General features: G+C 35.8%; 1 protein-coding gene across 2 annotated transcripts in view; it reads left to right on the top strand.

The window, feature by feature from the left end:
- RGS22 (regulator of G protein signaling 22) overlaps positions 1-19,758 on the top strand; it is a 177,056-nt gene that overhangs the window by 63,636 nt on the left and 93,662 nt on the right. For both annotated transcript variants that reach the window (XM_019642522.1, XM_019642521.1), the window contains exons 11-14: positions 3,534-3,667; positions 13,779-13,893; positions 15,356-15,478; positions 16,278-16,379. In XM_019642522.1, coding sequence (XP_019498067.1) covers positions 3,534-3,667; positions 13,779-13,893; positions 15,356-15,478; positions 16,278-16,379 — 474 coding nt within the window. The remainder of the gene's footprint in view (positions 1-3,533; positions 3,668-13,778; positions 13,894-15,355; positions 15,479-16,277; positions 16,380-19,758) is intronic.

Raw genomic sequence — 19,758 nt, 5'->3', positions numbered from 1 at the left:
CAAATATAGAGATTTAAAATATACTGATGCCCTTGTCCCACCTTCAGAGATTCTGATTTTTTGGTTTGCAGTGGGTCACAGTCATTCTGTTAAATTAGGGGTTGGCTTAAAAATGAACAAAGCACTGCTATAGGCTGGTGGTTCTTTAACATACAGTGTAGTCACTGAAGAGCTTTAAAAACAGAGATTTCTAGGCTCCACCTGGAGATCAAAATTCAGTAATTATAGGGTGGGGCCCCAAATTTTGTATTTTTAACAAACTGCCTCCCAGGTAATGCCCTTGGTGCTGGTCTGGGAACCACACTTTGAGTCATTGTCAGTTAAGTGCATTAATGGTTTCTTATCCATCATTTTGACATTTTCCTGGGCTTTACACCTTGTGGCCTTTTTGTATGCCACTCCACTGATAAATCTAATCTTCTCTGTTAGCCCACATGACTTAATGACCCAGTCACCAAGTTAATAAACATCTTAGAGGGGTAATATAAGGAGCACATCATCTGATAACATGTAAACATTTGCACAGATAACATTTGTACAACACATGAGAGGTAAGGTGGAAGAAAAAGTAAGTGGTGTGGTTAATGAAAAGAATGAGGGCAATGCAAAAGGAATGGGTAGAGATTGGCTTATGTAAAAAGTGGTATAAACATGACTATGACATCATCTGTTTTCTTCCTTTGTTTCCTGAGCATTGTTTACCATATATTGTCATGGATGTTTTCTAGTTGGATAACTCATTCTGATCCCACTGTGTGTTTTCTTGGCAGAAAGCACTCTAAGAAATAGAACTTAATTCTGTTTTCTTTATTTTTCTCACTTAAAAAAGTTAAGGTACTATTTTAATACTGTAAAATTCACCCATTTTAGTGTACAGTTCTGTGAATTGTGACACATGTATATATTGTGTAACTGCCATTACAATCACAATATGGGACAGTTCCTTTACCTACCTACTCCCTATTCTGCTGTGTCCTTTTATCAGTTTTTTTCCCCATCAATTACTTTCTGGCTACTTTTCTAGTTTTCCCCTGATCAGAAATCTCAAAAGTTCTAATTTAGGCTTTTCTGTGTATAATACACTTTAAAAACTTTTTAAGAACACTATTTTTATTGTGAAAAAAAACCACATAACATAAAATTTACCATCTCCATCATTTTCAAATGTGCACTTCAGAAGCAAGTATATTTATGTTGTTGTGAATCAAATCCTCTGGATTTTTATTGAGATCTGAAACTGTATACCCATTAAACAACTTCCCTTTCCCCTCCCTCAACCTCTTGTAACCACCAATTTACTTTCTGCTTCTACGAATTTGATTACTTTTATATGATATACTTTTTTATTTTTTTATTTTTGTTAGTTTCAGGTGTACAAAACAATGTAATAGTTAGACACTTCACCCCTCACAAAGTGATAACCCCCATCCCCAATCTATTGCCCCTCTGACATCATACATTTCTATTACAATTCCATTGACTCTATTCCCTGTGCTGTTCTCCATATCCTGTGTGTGTGTGTATATATATATATATATATATATATATATATATATATATAAAACTATAGTCGACATACAATATTATTCAGCTTCAGCTTCAGGTGTACAGCACAGTGGTGGTCAGGCATCTACACAGTCCATGAAGTGGTCTCTGTAATAAGAATGTGCCCATCTGGCACCCTACAAAATCTTTACAACAAGGTAATTGATTATATTCCCCCAAACTGTCTTTTATATCCCGTGGCAATATTGTAGTTACCATTTTGTGCTGTCTAATCCCTCCCCTTCTCCCTCATCTCCTCCTCCCTCCCATCTAGCAACCATCAGTTTTTCCTCTATATCTCTGAGACTATATACTTTTAATAAGATCAGCCCCCTGTGGTACCTCTCATTTATTGAGTGCTGCTTAATGTCATACTGTGTTCTGAATTACTAAAACAGATGTGCGCCCTGATGCCTAGGAACTTATATGTAAAACATACCTCAGTAATTAATTTTGTTTATAGAAATCTTAAAAGAACATTAGTAGTTGTTAGGCACCTAGAGTGTACATATATAACAATTTATTATTTGTTCTGGATAATAAAACATCACAAATATATTTCTTTCTTTCCAGTGACATATATTACATTCTAGTGGCAGTTAACATATAAGAAAAGTTTACACTTTTTTTTCAGATTATAAAAATAATAAAACTACTGTAAATTTGGAAACTGAAGAGACAAACTACTTATGATCTCACTTGCTTCTACACAACTATTAACTTATTTCTTTTCTCTTAGGCTTGTTGTGAATTTCTAGTTTTAATGAACTTCTGCTTTTGTATTCTGATTATTTCTTATAACACCATCAATATTTTTCCATGCATGTCATAATTTTCATAATTCTTACTTTTAAGAATTATATAAGTTACAGTTATGTATATCCCATACTCAGATAATTCTTTTTTCCTCCATTTTGACATTTAGATGTTTATACTTTTTTGATTCATGCATGTAGCATCTCATATTCTGGATTTAAATAGTTAACTTTTACCACAAAGAACATTTAAGAATGGGAACAATAACAATGAAAATAAAATGTCCAGGGCCGGCCGAGTGGCGCGATGGTTAAGAACTCGCTTGGGATGCCAGAGGGCCCAGGTTCGGATCCCACATATGAGGGCCAGTGACACTGCCCTCTACAGCTAAGATGCTGAACAACAGTTCAACCTGGAGCTGGGCTGCCGTGGGTCGCTGGTGACGGCGTAGGCTGCAGCCCCTGTGGCAGTGGGTTGCCATGGGCTACCGTGTGTAGCCAGCAGCCAGCGTGAGCGGCCAGCAGCCGCAGTGAGCGGCCGTCCAGAAGCCGGCGACTGATCTGCCTCGCCAGGGAAGAGCGCAATGATGGTGCCAACTTGGGCCAGTGAAGCAGCGTCCTCCACAACTAGACTGAAGAACAAAAGGACAGCAACTTGTCTGTCCTCCTTCCCCCAATTCCCCAGCGCTGTTCCCATTCCCCAATTCCCCAATAAAAATCTTTAAAAAAAAAATAAAATAAAATGTCCAAAGATGGAAGGAAATAGTTCTGTTAAGATATAGGTCTCTATTATGGACCAATGATATTCTTGCATTCTTTCCCCACCCTGCATCCCCATTTTCCATCCATCCATCCATGCATGCATGCATGCATGCACATACATGCACACACACTAGCAATAAAACCTATTCAGTTATAGAATAAAGAAGTTTTTGCAGTGTTCTTCCTGCAGGAAAGAGCCTTCTTTCACAATGATGTAAAGAAATAAAAGTCCTTGGCCTTTCCTTTCTTAGAGTCTAAATAGTTGTAGGGGTTTCAGCCTTCTGGTTGTATAACAGTGGAAGTTTGGGAAAGAGAACATTTTTTATTCTAGTGGGAAGCATACTAGGTGGCAGAGTGAGTTGGGAAATTCTGTAGTGATCAAAATAAATTTTGGGTATATGTATAGAGCTCTGATTTATTCTCTATCATTTTCTTTTTGCTCATTTTTCACTTTGTTCATTTCACTTTCAGAAAGAAGAATCCAGTTTAGTACAACCTCCTAAATCTCCCAAGAAACCACCTAGAGTAAAAACAGCAATTCAAAAACCTTGGAAGAGTGAGACTTTGTATACAATTTCTTCTAAAGATGATGTGATTGAGAAAGGGTAGGTGCAGCTTTCTATGTGTCAAGTGCTTTTCTGCAATGGTAAGATGTTTTTAAGAATTTAAAAATTAAATAGAAATTGAAAATTAATACCTTGACTTTTTTATATGAGTTCTTATATTTCAGTGATAAGTATTAGAGGGTTATATTTCCATGCATACTCGAAATTAGGAGTATAACTCCTGAGATTATTAAAGAGTTGGTGCCTCTGATTTCCAGCCTCTCATGAGCCACACAATCAAAAGACTTCTCTGAGAAGATTTCCCTCCAGCTCTTACTTGGCCCTATTCAGTAATTCAATATTTCTCAAACTTTAGAACTCATAAGACCCTCAAGAAAATTGTCATTATTTAATACAGTATATTATTTTATTCATTTAGATTGGCCCACAAAGTTACCCTTTTTATTATTCTTTTTTAAAAATGGGATTATTTTCCTTCAGCCTGAAAAAATATCCTTTTGTATTAACTTTGGTGTGGGGTCTTCTGGTGAATAATTCTTTGTTTAATAATTTATTACTTCACTTTTATTGCTTTTTTACTGAGATAAAGTTCATATAACATAAAATTCACCATTTTAATCATGTTCAGGTATACAATTCACTGATTTGTAGTATGTTTACAAAGTTATTCAACCATCACCACTAGATAATTCCAGAACATTTTTTCACCCTTAAAAGAAGCACCATCTCATTAATAATCACTCCCTGTTTCTCCCTCCTTCAGCCTCTAATAACCACTTATCTGCTTTCTGTCTCTATGGATTTGCCTATTCTGGACATTTCATATAAATGAAAGCATACAATATGTGGTCTTTTGTGTCTGGAATCTTTCCTTTGGCATAATGTTTTTAAGGTTCATTCATGTTGTGGTCACTTTCATTTAAAACATTTTTTCTGGGTGTAGAATTATAGATTGGTATTTATTTTCTTTCAACACTTTGAAGATATCATTTTGTTGTCTTCTAGCTTTCAATGTTTCTGTTTGGGCAGTAGTCCCCGATTATTCATGGGTGATACATTCCAAGACCCTCAGTGGATACCTGAAACTTCAGATAGTACTGAAACCTGTATACACTATGTTTTTCCCCATACATGCACACCTATATGGTAAAGCTTAATTAATGAATTAGGCACAACGAGAGATTAACCACAAAAACTAATAACATAGAACAATTAAAACAATATTACTATAATAAAAGTTATGTGAATGTGGTCTCTCTATCTTTCTGTCTCCCCCTCAAAATATCTTATTCTACTATACTCACTTTTTCACTTAAAGAAAGCACTTTATGTCTTCTCTTAGATATATTCAAATCACCAGCATTACTGTTTTTGTGCTTTGGAGCCATTAGTAAGTAAGGATTACTTGAACACAAATATTGTGAGACCTTGACAGTCAACCTGATAACCAAGATGGCTAAGTAACTAATGGGCGGGTAGCATATACAGCATGAATATGCTGGACAAAGGGATGATTCATCTCCCAGGTGGGACAGAGCGGGACAGTGCGAGATTTCATCACACTACTCCAAATGGCACAAAATTTAAAACTTGTGAATTGTTTATTTCTGGAATTTTCTCTTTAATACTTTCAGAACACAGTTGACCACAGGTAACTGAAAGTGCAGAAAGAGAAACCATGGATAAGGTGGAAATACTGTATTAGCTGTTAGGCTAATTGTTCTTTTGAAGATACTATGTGTTTGCTCTAACTGCTTTAGTATTACCTGTGTGTGTGTGTGTGTGTGTGTGTGTGTGTGTGTGTGTATAATTTTATTCTAATATGTTTAGGTGTGGGTTTACTTTTTTGTATCCAATTTTGGGTTATTAAATCTGTGGCTTTGATGTCTTCCATCAGTTTTGGGAAATTATTAGCTGTTATCTCTTCTAATATCGTTTCTAACTCTTTATCTCCTCTTATTCTGGGATTCCAATTAAATGTGTGTTAGACCTTCTTGATGTATCCTCTCATACCATGTCTTCTTTTTTTTTTTAAGTTATTTTTATTGTGAAATACACATTTTTTAGAATTAGTTTCAGCTGTACATCACAGTGCAATAGTTATACTTTTTGCCCCTCGAGGTGACAACCCTGCCCCCCCCCCATGTCTTCTGTGTTCTATCCTATTCTGGGCATTTTCTTTTGACTTAACTTCCAGTTCACAGTTTCTATCTTAAACTGTGTCTAATCTGTTGTTATTCACATTTACTGAGTTCCTAATATTAGTTATTGTATTTTTTATTTATATAATTTCTCTTTGGTTCTTTGTTAGGTCTGTTATGTCATGTTTTATATTTCCAGTTCTCTGCTGAAATTCTCAGTCTTTGTTTAATCTCCCTGCTCATGGTTATTTAAGTTTTGTGCATGACATTTTTAATATCTGAAGCTCCTGTGACTTTCCATGGTTCTACTTTAAGCTATTTTTTTCTTGTTGTCTTGTCTGCTCTTATATCTTGTTTTTGTTAATTAAGCTATACCTTCTATTGGAAAAATTGTTTGTAGAATTTATTTGAGATTTAGGATGACATTATATTTTTCTGGAAGGAATCTTTTCTTTGATTTTGCCAGACAACTCAAGCACTAGTAATCTAGGATAATTTTAATACAATTACAAAGATTCTTCTGAACAAAATGGCTGAAAGTTATGCTGTAGTATGTACAAGGATTAGTTGACTTCTAGTATATCCTTACTACTAGGTTTTAGCCTTGGGGTTGCCAACAAAAAATATGAGGAGTTTGACATGGCCCCCAACTGTGTCAAACATAATGCTTAATTTTTCAGATGCTCTTCATTATCAGCAAAACCTCAGGGAAAAACAACCTCAAATGCTGAAATTACCTTTCTGATTTTTTTTTCCATTTTTTTTATTGTGGTAAAATATACATAGTATGAAGCTGATCATCTTAACTCTTTTTTCATAGATTTTCATTTAAAAATATAGCTAACATACAGTATTATATTAGTTTCAGGTGTACATCATAGTTATTCTACATTTTTATACCTAGAGAAGTGAAGTGATCACCATGATAAGTCCAGCGACCGTCTGACACCATACCATGCTATCATGATATTATTGACTATATTCTCTATGCTGTACATTACGTCCCCATAACTTATTTGTTTTATACCTGGAAATTTGGACCTCTTATTCTCCTTCATCTCCCCCATTTTTAACTTTTCAGTTACAGTTGACATTTAATATTTTTTATATTAATTTCAAATGTACAGCATAATGGTTAGACATTTATATAATTTAAGAAGTGATCCTCCTGAGTAGCCTAGTACTCATCTGTCACTATACATAGTTATTACAGTATTATTGACTATACTTCCTATGCTTTACTTTAAATGCCTGTGAGTATTTTGTAACTACTAACTTGTAGTTTTTACTTCCTTCAGCTTTTTTACCCATCCCCTCCGCCCCTCTCCCAATTAGCAAATGTCCTCTGTATGTATGTTTGTTTCTGTTTTATTTATTTTGTTCTTTAGATTCCACATATAAGTGAAATCTCATTGCATCTGTCTTTCTCTGTCTGATATGCTCCACTCAACACAAAACCCTCCAAGTCCATCCACACCATTGCAGATGGCAAGAACCTATTCCCTTCCATGACTGAGCAATATTCCATTGTATATACGTACCACCTCCTCTTTATCCATTCATCCACTGATGAGCATGCAGGTTGCCTCCAAATATTGGCCATTGTAAACAATGCTGCAATGAACATATGGATGAGTACATCCCCTCACAGTAGTGTTTTGGGTTTCTTCAGATAAATACCCAGAAGTGAAATTACTGGGTCCTTCTTTGTCTCTTGTTATAGCCTTTGTTTTAAAGTCTATATTGTCTGGGGTAAGTATTGCTGCACCAGCTTTTTTTGTTGTTTCCATTTTTATGAGATAACTTTTCCATCCCTTTCAGTCTGTGTGTGTCTTTCAATCTCAAGTGAGCCTCTTATAGGTAGCATATGAGTATGTAATGGTTTTGTTTTATTATTCATTCAGCCACCCTATATTTTTGATTGGAGCACTTAATCCATTTACATTTTAAATAATAGTTGGTAAATATGTAGTTATTGTCATTTTATTTTTCATATTTTTGGTCTTGTTTTTTTCTCCTTCTACTTAAGAAAGTTCCTCTAACATTTCTTGTAGTACTGGGTTCGTGGTGATCAACTCCGTTAGCCTTTTCTTGTCTGGGAAGCTCTTTATATGGCCATAAATTTTAAATAAAAGCCTTGCTGGGTAGACTCTTGGTGTAGGTCTTTGTTTTTCATCACTTTGAATATTTCCTGCCAATTCCTTCTGGCCTGTAAACTTTCTGTTGAGAAATCAGCTGACAACCTTATCAGAACTTCCTTGTAAGTTACTAGTTGCCTTTCTCTTGCTGCTTTTAGGATTCTTTCTTTCTTTAACCTTCTCCATTTAATTATGATAGGTCTTGGTGTGGGCCTCTTTGAGTTCATCTTGTTTGGGACTCTCTGTGCTTCCTGGGCTTGTATGTCTATTTCCTTCACCAGGTTAAGAAAATTTCAGTCATTATTTCTTTAAATTGGTTCTAAATCCCTTGCCCTCTCTCTTCTCCTGTTGGTACCCCTGTGATGCAAATATTGTTACACTTAATGTTGTCCCAGAAGTCTCTTAAACTATCCTCATTTTTTAAAAATTCTTTTTTCTTTTTGCTGTTCCAATTGGGTATTTTCTCCTACTTTGTCTTCCAAATTGCTGATTCAGTCATCTGCTTCATCTAGTCTGCTGGTGATTCCTCCATTTCAGTTATTGTATTCTTCATTTCTAAACTGGTTTTTTTTTCATGGTTTCTATGTCCTTTTTTATGTTTGCTATCTCTTTGTTGAAGTTCTCACTATGTTCCTGAGCATTCTTATAACAATTGTTTTGAACTCTGTATCTGGTAGGTTGCTTGCCTCCATTTCATTTAGTTCTTTTTTTAGAGTTTTCTCCTGTTCTTTCATTTGGATGTATTTCTTTGTTTTCTCATTTTGCTGCCTCTCTGTTTCTTCCTATGTATTAGTTATATCTGCTTCATCTCCCAATGTTGGCTGGATGGCATTATGTAGTAGGTGCCCTGTGGGGCCCAGTTGCATGGTTTCTCATGTTGTCCATACCAGGTGCTCCAGGATTGTCCCTTGTGTGGGTTGTGTGTGGCCTCCTGTTATAGTTGAGACTTGATTGCTATTGGCACATCAGTTGGTGGGATTGACCCTCAGGCTGACTGACTGTGGGGTTTCACCACATTCACAGCTCTAAGCTGCTGTTTGTGGCCTTACCCCATGGAGTGGGATTTGCCCCAGTGGGTCTGGTGCCTATTGAGACAGACTGCCATTTGGGTGTGCCACTTGTGGGGCTAATTGGGTGGTGCTCTGCTGTGATCTGAAGCTAACAAGTATGTTGTTTCTGGGATCTTTTGGGAAGGGGTCCAGTGCAGGCACAGGTCAGTCATGCCTGTGACTGGCTTAGCACTACCTGGTAGGAACTACCAAGTGATCCACAGTTGGTCATTTCCTGTGTGAAGCCTTTAGGCACATGGCAGAGGCCATGCTGTGTACCAAGGATGGCTGCCACCAGTCAGGCATGGCTCTGCAGAAAGCCGGGACTATCTGAGGCCTGCTGCCACCTGCCAGCTCCTGTAAGGCTTAGCCACTGATAAAGCCTCTTGTAGTATATAAATTGGGTAAAGCAGGATCTCAGGAAATCACCAAGGTGGAGCGAGTGGAGCTCACCAGTCCAATTCAAATTCAGATTTGGCCATGGGCAAGGGGGGAGGGCTCAAAACAGGAAAGATGATGTTCACCTGCTGGCTGCACGGGAAAAGAACCCCACACAGGGAAAATGGTAACTGTCCCTTCATCTCTCACTGGGAAGCAACACAACTCAGTCTCTCCCCATATGTCTCTGATTCCTCCTAGTCACTCTCCCTCTGCTGGAGCCCAGGGTGAGAACCTGTGAGCGAGTGAGTCTGTACACGGGCCCTGTAAGAGGACATCTGGGTTTCCCACAGCCTTCCATCTCACCGTGGTGATCCGAATCCCCACTGCTTTTCACAGCCAGATGTTGTTGGGGCTCCTCTTCTTGCCATCAGTACTCTGGGCTGGGGAGCCTGGTGTGGGGCTGGGGTTCCTTGCTCCTCGTGGGTGGGGATGTCAATGGCCAAGCTATCCCTCTCAATTCTCTGCCACTACACAGAAGTTTGGAGCTAGCCTATTCCACACCTCTGCCCCTCCTACAAGTCTTGACGTGGCTCTTTCTTTATATTATTACTTATAGAACTTCTGTTCAACTAGACTTCAGATGGTCCTCCAGAATGATTGTCCTATAATTTAGTTGTAACTTTAATGTGTTCATGGGAGGAGGCAAGCACAGCGTTTTTCTACTCTGCCATCTTGGATCTGTCCATCTTAATTCTTTTTAACTGCAAAATTTAGAGGCACTAAATACATTAATAATGTTGTACAATCATCATCACCGTCTATCTCCAAAACTATTTTCATCTCATAAAATGGAAGCTCTATATCCATTAAAAAATAACAACCCATTCCCTCCTCCCCACAGCCCTGACAACCACCACTTTACTTTCTCCTTATGATTTTGACTACTCTAAGTAACTTGTATAATGGAATATTGGTCTTTTTGTGACTGTCTTATTTCACTTGCATAATGTTCTCAATGTTCATCCATATTGTAGCATGTTTCAGAATTCCCTTCCTTTTTAAGGATGACTAATACATTATTGTGTGTATATACCACAGATTTTATATTTCTTCATAATTCAGTCTTGGTAGACTGTATGTTTCTAGGAATTTATCAATTTGTACATAATTGTTCACAGTAGTCTTATGATCTTTTGTATTTCTGTGGTATCAGTTGTAATGTCTCCTCTCATTTCTGATTTTATTTGAGTCCTTTCTCTTTTTTCCTTGTTGATTTAGATAAAGGTTTGTCCACTTTGTTTATCTTTCCAAAAACCAGCTTTTAATTTTATTGATATTTTCTATTGTCTTTTTAGTCTCTATTTTATTTATTTGTACCCTGATCTTTGTTATTAATCTCCTACTACTAACTTTGGGATTTGTTTGTTTTTATTTTTCTAGTTCTTTGAGGTGTAAGTTAGGTTGTTTATGTGAGATATTTGTTTGTTTCTTGAAGTAGGCATTTATCACTGTGAACTTCTATCTTAGAACTGCTTTTGCTGCATCTCATAAGTTTTGGTATGTTGCATTTCCATTTTTATTTCTCTGAAGATATTTTTTGAATTCCATTTTGATTTTTTTCTTTGACCCATTGGTGGTTCAGTAGCATGTTGTTTAATCTCAACATATTTGTGAATTTTTCAGTTTTCTTCTTTTAATTGACTTCTAGTTTCATACTGTTGTGGTTAGACAAGATGGTTGATATGATTTAAATATTTTTTTTAAAGATTTTTTATTGGGGAATTGGGGGAAGGAGAACAGACAAGTTGCTATCCTTTTTGTTCTTCAGTCTAGTTGTGGAGGATGTTGCTTCACTGGCCCAAGTTGGCACCATCATTGTGCTCTTCCCGGGTGAGGCAGATCAGTCGCCAGCTTCTGGACGGCCACTCACAGCGGCTGCTGGCCGCTCATGCTGGCTGCTGGCCACTCACGCTGGTGGCTGGCTACACATGGTAGCCCATGGCAAACCACTGCAGCAGGGGCTGCAGCCTACGCCGTTGACTCACAGCAGCCCAGCTCCAGGTTGAGATGTTATTCAGCTTCTTAGCTGTAGAGGGCAGTGTCACTGGCCCTCATATGTGGGATCCGAACCGGGGCCCTCTGGCATCCCAAGCCAGCTCTTAACCAACGTGCCACTTGGCCGGCCTGATTTAAATCTTTTAAAATACATTAAGACTTGTTTTGTGACCTAACATATGATCTATCCTAGAAGATGTTTCATGTAGACTAGAGAAGAATGTGTTTTCTGTTGCTTTTGAAGGAATGTTCTGTAAATTCTATTAAATCTATCTGCTCCAACATGTTGTTTAAGGCCTCTGTTTCCTTACTGATTTTATGTCTGGATGATCTATTTATTGATAAAAGTGGGGTATTAAAGTTCCCTAGTATTATTGTGTTGCTGTAGATTTCTCCCTTTAGATATGTTAATATTTACTTGATATATTTAGGTGCTCCTGTATTGGGTGCATAAATATTACAAATGTTATATCCTCTTATTAGATTGACCCCTTTATCATTAACTAATGACCTTCTTTGTCTCTTATTACAGTCTTTGTCTTAAAATCTACTTTTTTTGATACAAGTATAGCTCCCTCAGTGTTCTTTTGGTTTCCATTTGCATGTCATATCTTTTTCAAGTCTATGTGTGTTCTTACATCTGAAGTGAGTCTCTTGTAGGCAGCATATAGATGGGTCTTATTTTTTTCATCCATTTATCCATTCCATGTCTTTTGATTAGAGAATTTGGTCCATTTACATTTAAAGTAATTATTGATAACTATGGACTTATTGCTATTTTATTAAATTTTTTCCTGCTGTTTCATAAGTCCTTTGTTCCTTCCTTCTTCTCTTGCTCTCTACCTTTGTGATTTCATGATTTTCTGTAGTAGGGAAGGGTATTTTTAAGGCAGGGGAGACTTGAGCTTGTTGATATGCTTAGACTAGGATCTAGTAGAAAAGGAGAAGTTGAAGATACATGAGAAAGAAGAATCTCTGTATTTTCTAAAGAGAAGGGTTCAAGAACCAAGGCAATGACATTAACCTTGGACAGGCGATGGGACACTTCTTTCTGAAATAGGATGGAAGGAAATCAGGATGGGTGTAGATGAATATATTTTTTGATAAATAATTTAAGAATGTTTTCAGATGCAAATTACAGAAAACTTGAATGACAATGGCTTAGACAAATTGGGCTTATTTTTTCTCACAGAACAAGGAATCTGAAGGTAGGCAACTGCCAGTATTGATTCACTGGATAAGAAGTATTAAGAACTAAACCTTTGTAATGCTCTTTGCAATTCCTTCACAGTCAGTGGTGTTATAGTTCCTGACATCTGGCTTTGAAATCATAAAGGATGAAGGGCAATTTCCATTAGTATTCTGCCTTTGATAAGGAAAGCAAGCTTTCTGAGAAGCTCCCCAGCAGACTTCATTTTATGTATCATTAGTCACAATTGTGCTACATGACTACCCTTCTCTGCAAGGGAGTCTAGGAAAGTGAATATCTAGCTTTTTCAGTATCTCTGTGGTGCTGGTTATAGAAGCATGTCACTGGGAATGGGTGTTGAGTTAACTAATCAATCAATAGTATCTGCTACATGGAGAAGTAGTAACTGTAGCAAAAACTGAAGCATGCTGTACATACATTTTGTCTGAGAAGAACCTGCAAAATAATCTGTTCATAGAATGGAGTGGAGTTAGATTTGGTGAGGTGAAACAGGCATGTTTTATGAAGCTGGGAATTAAGGTTTAGAATAATTGCAGTGTGTTGTGGGTGAGGGAGCTGGGTAAGAAAATATAAAAAGAAAATGTCCAGTCATTAGTCTAACTCCAAAGTCTTCTATTATTTTCACCTCAAACTACCACATATAAATCCTTTTTTTGAGGATTCAATATAATATGAATTATATTTAGCACAATGTTTATTATATAGTATATAGTGTTCACTTAACTGCTAGTGTCTTCTTGCCATAAGCCTACCTTCAGATATTGGTCATTATTCTCCCCATGTAAAGAACCCCTGTAAACACACACACACACACATACACACACACTATATCTCCTCATTTTTCAAGAAAAAAAAATCTCATTAATTACTAGCATAGTTCGAAGGGATTTCTCATTCTTAAACTCCAATGGTATTTATTATGCATCCCAGTTATCTGGCATCTATCATATATTCTCAAATTCATTCAACTAGAAGGTATTTTATTGAGAATTGTCTTTCTGTATGATTATACTTCATTCTCTGAACGACTTACTTCTTGAGGGCTAGACCTGATGCTTTTTTTTTTCTCTGACTCTCTTACAATACTAAGAATCATTCCTGAGATTTGGTGCCATGTATACCAAAAGTGCTCAAAATTTGTCTGTTGATCCATTAGTTCTCATCCTTATAATTTAGGTCAAGGTACATGTCAGACAGCAGCAAAGTTATTCGTTTAACATCTTTTACTGACATTTCTGAATGTCTGAAGCCACAGCTGGATAGAAGATATACTTACACAGAAGAACCTTTGGTAAGTATTTTGAGGACTGATTAATCTGATTCTTCATTTAACTGAATGTCCTTTGATTTTAGAGAACTTTTATTGATTTACCCTAATATATATATTTTTTATTAAACAACACATTTCATTTTTTTCCTCGCAAAAGGATTTTACACACAAATTTTCTGTTTTTCCTTTTATAGTACCATGGTGCCATATTTTCATTGATTACTGTTTTAAAAACAGCTGTGTTTCGGGTTTGGCATGAGGACACTTCAGACATAAAATAAGACCCTCTAGGATTTTTATTAAGTTTTTAACACTTGATAAAAAAATAATATTTGATGTTATATTTTAGAAGCTTAGAATTTTTGTAAAGCAGAAAGTCTCCATAGTGTGGCTACCCTGACAATGTAGATTTAGTACACCAGTTCTAGATGACAATTTCACATTCCCTAAGGATTACACTTCAGGTAGTAATCTTGGTAGTCCTGATATAGTTTGAACACTTAGATATAATTTTGTATAACTATTAACTTTATTCTAATCAAACAGTTCTCCTTTTCTTCTAATTGGGATTTTTTTCCCTACCAAAATAATGATATTTTAGTTTTGGAATGTCAATGGTTAGACATCGTAAAAACATTAAATGCTCACTTCAGAATTTGTTTAGTAAAGAGATAAAAGAAAGGCAGAGAGACATGATAACAAAGAGAGAACAAGAAGCTTACTTAAACCCTAAATTGTTCATGTCACAGTTATCTTAAGATTACAAAGAAATTTGAGTTCCACACAACAGATAGCAAAGACTTCATGTGAATAGTAGATGCCCTTTTGTATTCGGGAGTCACTCTTGTGCTTGGAGAAATAACCAGCTTTCTGTGTTTCAAGAATGGCATTAGGGTTGCCAGCATTGCTGGCAGAGCAGCCCATAAATAGCAAAGTTTTATTAGAACTTATACTGTCATTTGCACTCTAAAGGCCATGACCTGTATGAAGTGAGACTGTCCAAGAGGGACATCGCTCCACCCCACAACCCTGCTGCAAAGACCGTTAATGAGCAGCATTGAGAGGCCTTGAAGATAGTTCTTTTTATAACTCTCTTGTAAATATTATAGCAGCACCTCAAGGCTAACATAACAGTTAATATGTAGGAAAGAGGCCACCAACAGAGATTTGGAAGACTCTTAAAAGGGTGTCACTGTGCCTGAAACAAAAAATAGTTGAAGTTGGGAAGTCATTTTAACATTAAGTATGAGATCAGGTTAGTTTATAATAGAATGAACTCGGCTGCTATAGTTGGCTCCACAAATGAACCTTACATGACAGTCAGATGCAAACATACTGCATTGATTACATATATGGTACAAAAGTAAAATAGCCCAGTTGGGAAATGACAGCCTGGCAAAATTTATGAAACCCTGTTGTACAATGCCAAAAGAAAAATTACAATGTTTCTGGGTGGATAATGGACCCCTCTTTTGTTACCTAGGTTAAAACCATGGCAGATGGTGCTTTGGGAGGATTTGACATGGAAAATTTGTTGCAATCTTTGTATGTAGAAAATAGAGCTGGATTCTTCTTTACTAAATTCTGTGAAGATTCAGGGAACAAGGTAGAAAATAATTATTTAAAATCTAATTTTTACTTTTACTTCGTTTTAAAATAAGAGAGATTGAAATAATTCAATGCTTAAATAATTATACTTGATGTTAAAATTCCCATCTCTGGTAAGAAATTTCATAGTAAATATTTAGTAAAAATTTAAACATCTTATAATTTTTTTTGGTTCACTATCATACTAAAATTAATAAGAAAAGTAAAATACAGGTAAACAAGCATTGACTTGTGGTATTAATAATAGTTTATTTTTATATAACTTGTTTCAATGTAATATATATTAAATTCAGAGTTGATTTTACCAATCCTTTAATTTTTATTTTTAATAATTGTAACAATTACAAATTACAGTGGGTAGTGGCAAACTTATTTACAGGTTGTGTTTTGTTTTGTTTTGTTTTTAATTACAAAGACTTCATTTTGCTCAAATGAAAAGTATTTCACTGGTTCAAATGAAGAGTGGTGTTTTGTTCTGGTATGACGTACATTTGCCCATATATATCAAAATAACTTTCATGCCAGAAATATGTGATCACCCTTTGTTAACTAGAACACTTACTATTTTAATGACCAATTATGTGAGAAACATGAATGCAAAAATATTATGTTCTAGTGATGATACCAATAAATATTTTGTATGTTGCCAGTTTGTGATAGAAGATAAAAATATCTTAAATTGAACCTGATTTATGGTAACACCAAAGAGCTAAACAATGACTTATATTTGTAATTAGAGCTTTGTAGAGCTTTAAATAGTTGGGTTATAATAACTTATGTACTTTTCCCATCTGCAGCTGTGGAGGAACAGTGTGTACTTTTGGTTTGACCTACAGGCTTATCATCAGCTTTTCTACCAAGAAACACTTCACCCTTTTAAAGTATGCAAGCAAGCCCAAGTAAGTAGTAAATAATGTTGTATCACTGTGAAGCTGTGAGTACACAGACAAATAAAAAGTTGTGGCCAGGCCCAAACAAGAGAAATCGGGGAGTGCAGGCCAAAAGGCAACACTTAAATTGTTGCTCTGGGGTTACTTTATTTAAATGCAGAATATTGTTTTATAATCTGATTTGTGGGTTCTCAGTTTTATCTATTTTATTTGGTTTGCTTTATTTTCTCTTTGCTGCCAATTACTTGTTGTTCCAATAAAAGACATCCCCTCTTTTTTTTTTTTTAAATTTATGCCTTTTTGATTTGGTTGTGAGTGATTTAAAAGACAATCCTGAGAAAAGACTTGTAATAAATTATTGAAGTGATTGGGAGCAGAGGCGTTGACCAAAGCTGTTCTCTGAGCTTCCTGCAGAAACAACTGTTGGATATACTTAAGCTGTTGACCTGTCTCAAGGGCGGGAAAGACTGTTGACTGACTCTGTGTGGTGTAGGCCCTGTGTCCGTTGCCTGGGCTTCTGTGCTACACATGATAGAAGACAGATACTCAGAGGTGGAGAAAAGACTATCTCAAGACCTCCCTGAAGCAAAATAGAGGAGGAAGAAAAAAAAAATAGTGGAGGACCGAGAGGGTGGCCAGCTTTTTGTTGGAGAAGGAAAGGGAATGGAATTATGATTCAAGCTGACTTATCTTGTCAGTTTTTTATTCTTAGACTCTTCTGATCTTTTATGGAGAGAGATCATCAAGCCTAGAAAACTGCTAATCACTTCTTCGTTGACTACTTAAGTGGTTCTTAAAATCTGAAGTAACTCCATTCCAGAGGACCTCTCCCTGAACAATGCTGAGGAGTTTAGTTTTGTCATATTATTTATTACCTTGCTACAATCTTATTCAAGACATCAGAGAGTATTGCTGGATGTTTATTGTTACTTCCACCACCCTGACTCTGGCATTAATAACTATGCTTTGTAAATCAGTTGACAGAGCTTTGTACTTTTTACCGTGAGAATAAGGACTTCAGCTCCTTATTCTAGATCTGGTTCCATGAAAGTATATCTCTAATTTGGCAGCACCATTTTCTGAGACCACACAGTTGGCTCTTCTGCGTGTTAATTCTTTACCTATAATTCTCTATTTATCCCTCTCCCCCTAACCTATTGCCCCTGTCTGCTAAAGTACCATCTGTTATTTTTATTGTGTTTTCACTACTACAAAGCGTACTCCTCCAAAAATTTTCAGCTCCTCAATTAAGTGAGTTTTTGTTGTTGTAATCACCATATTTCCATGTACTTGTAAAAGCGGAAATTGTATTTGAGCTTGGTAGACTTATTAATTCTTAGTAATGGTATTATTCAACCAGCTATCAATGATTATGGAGCAGGATATATTCAAGTTCTGGCCATTTTGAGATGGATTATTCTGTTTTGTGATTACTAAGGCCATTAGCTTTTTATTTTTCCTAGGTTATCTTTTGGATAGTCAAAACAGGGTAGGTGTGGGGGAGCAATGGAACAATTTGCTTTTAGGTGAATAGGGGGAAACAAAAGGAGCAAATCATGTGATTTTTTTTTCTTTTTTTACTTGTTTGTATTTTACATCTATGGTTACTTCATTGTATTTTTTGGTTAGTGGAACAATTTTCTAAATTGGTTTAGGTTTTAATTATTAAAGATTTCTGTGCCTCCAGGTATAAGAATTGCATCTAATACCATAATCCTACAGATTTATTTTACAGTATGAAATACCACTCATTTTTTTATAATAGAAACACTATATGGCTTTCTTCAAGGGAACATTTACAGTATAGATGTTTGGGTTGATAATGCCAATAGCAGAATATAATCAGCTGGCAATGTTTTAAAGTTGCTATGAACTTGATTTTATATTATTTTTATACATCTGACAAGCTATATAGTAGGAGACCAAGAATTGATGTCAAGAGGTTTCCATGTGTTTCTGTATGCCAGTAGGCAGATTACAACACCTTGAAGTTTTATTACCTCAAGAAGTATCGCAGAACTATCTGCAGGCAAACTAGATGGGGGTGGGGGGTCAATGGCAATGACTCGCTGTGGTCTAGGTGTTTGAATTACAGTCTTGGGCACATCCTGAAGATTTTACTGTATGGCTTTCAATTAGAAACCAACTGAAATGGTTTTGGCAAGGAGAAAGGGAATCACTACCTTAGTGCAGAGATAAGGTCTTTGGCTCTAGCAGCAACTTGCCAGGGGTCCATCTATTGCTGATAAATTTGGAGCCTAGATTTCATCACAGGTAGTCCTGCTGCTTGTTTGGTGTTACATATTTGCTTCAGTGAGAGAGCACTACAATAGAATGAAGCAGATCTGGGTACCACTGTCTTTTGTAACTTCTTCCATTTTTTTAGAAATCTTTCAAGCAGGCTGTATCCCAATAAAAACTATGCATTTTACCACAGCATATACATTGAGATTTTTAAAAAATTTATAAACGTGTGATGCATAAATATTATATATGTTTACACACACACACACACACACACACACACACACACATATATATATACACATAACACATGTGTACAAAATTAAAAAAAAATTAAGTGGGAAGGAGGAAGAGAGAAAAAAACAGTAAAAATGAGAGCCTGGGAGAAAAAAAATATGTGAAGAGTATAGGAATTAATGAGCAAGAGAGCAGGTAAGAATGAAATGAAAATAAGGAATAAGAAGATTGTTAGGTAAATCCACAGTACTTTTACCATAAAGTCCTATTTAATACAAAGATATTCTTGTAGCAGTGTGAGATTTTTGCTTCATTGAATTGAATATCAGGGTAACACATTGTTATTTTAATGTACCACCTAGATCAGAGACTATATGACGTAGAAAGAAAAAAATCATAAAACTTGGAGTTGAAAGACATGAATTTAAGTCACATTATGCTAGTTATTAGCTTAGTAAACTTGGTCAAGTCAGTAAGTTTAATAAGCCTCAGTTTAATGTTTTGTAAATGTGGGTAGTAATAATGTTTTACATTTTATTTCCTTCTACTGGTTTGGAAATTACATATTCTATTTCTTTTTTCACCCTTATCATTTTAATGTGCATCCTGAAATTAAAGTGTACAATTAATCATTATCATTATCCTCCTCTCAAGCAAATCAAGGGTCTTAGAACACTAATTTTACCACATCTTGTCCATTTTACATGTTATTTTTGTATGACATATTAAATCTTGTTTTATACCTGTCAAGTAGTCATTATTATTATAATTTTTATAATGTTGATACTGGTGTAGATTTATTCACACACAAATGTCTTGCTTACCATTGGCTTTTGCATCACATTCCTTCCTTTGGATTTAATTTCTTTTTTTTTTTTTTTTTTTTTTTTTTTTTTTTTTTTTTTTT

Source organism: Hipposideros armiger, unplaced genomic scaffold, assembly GCF_001890085.2.
Source record: "Hipposideros armiger isolate ML-2016 unplaced genomic scaffold, ASM189008v1 scaffold_70, whole genome shotgun sequence".
Taxonomy (NCBI): Eukaryota; Metazoa; Chordata; class Mammalia; order Chiroptera; family Hipposideridae; genus Hipposideros; species Hipposideros armiger.
This window is presented reverse-complemented; position numbering and strand designations above follow the sequence as displayed.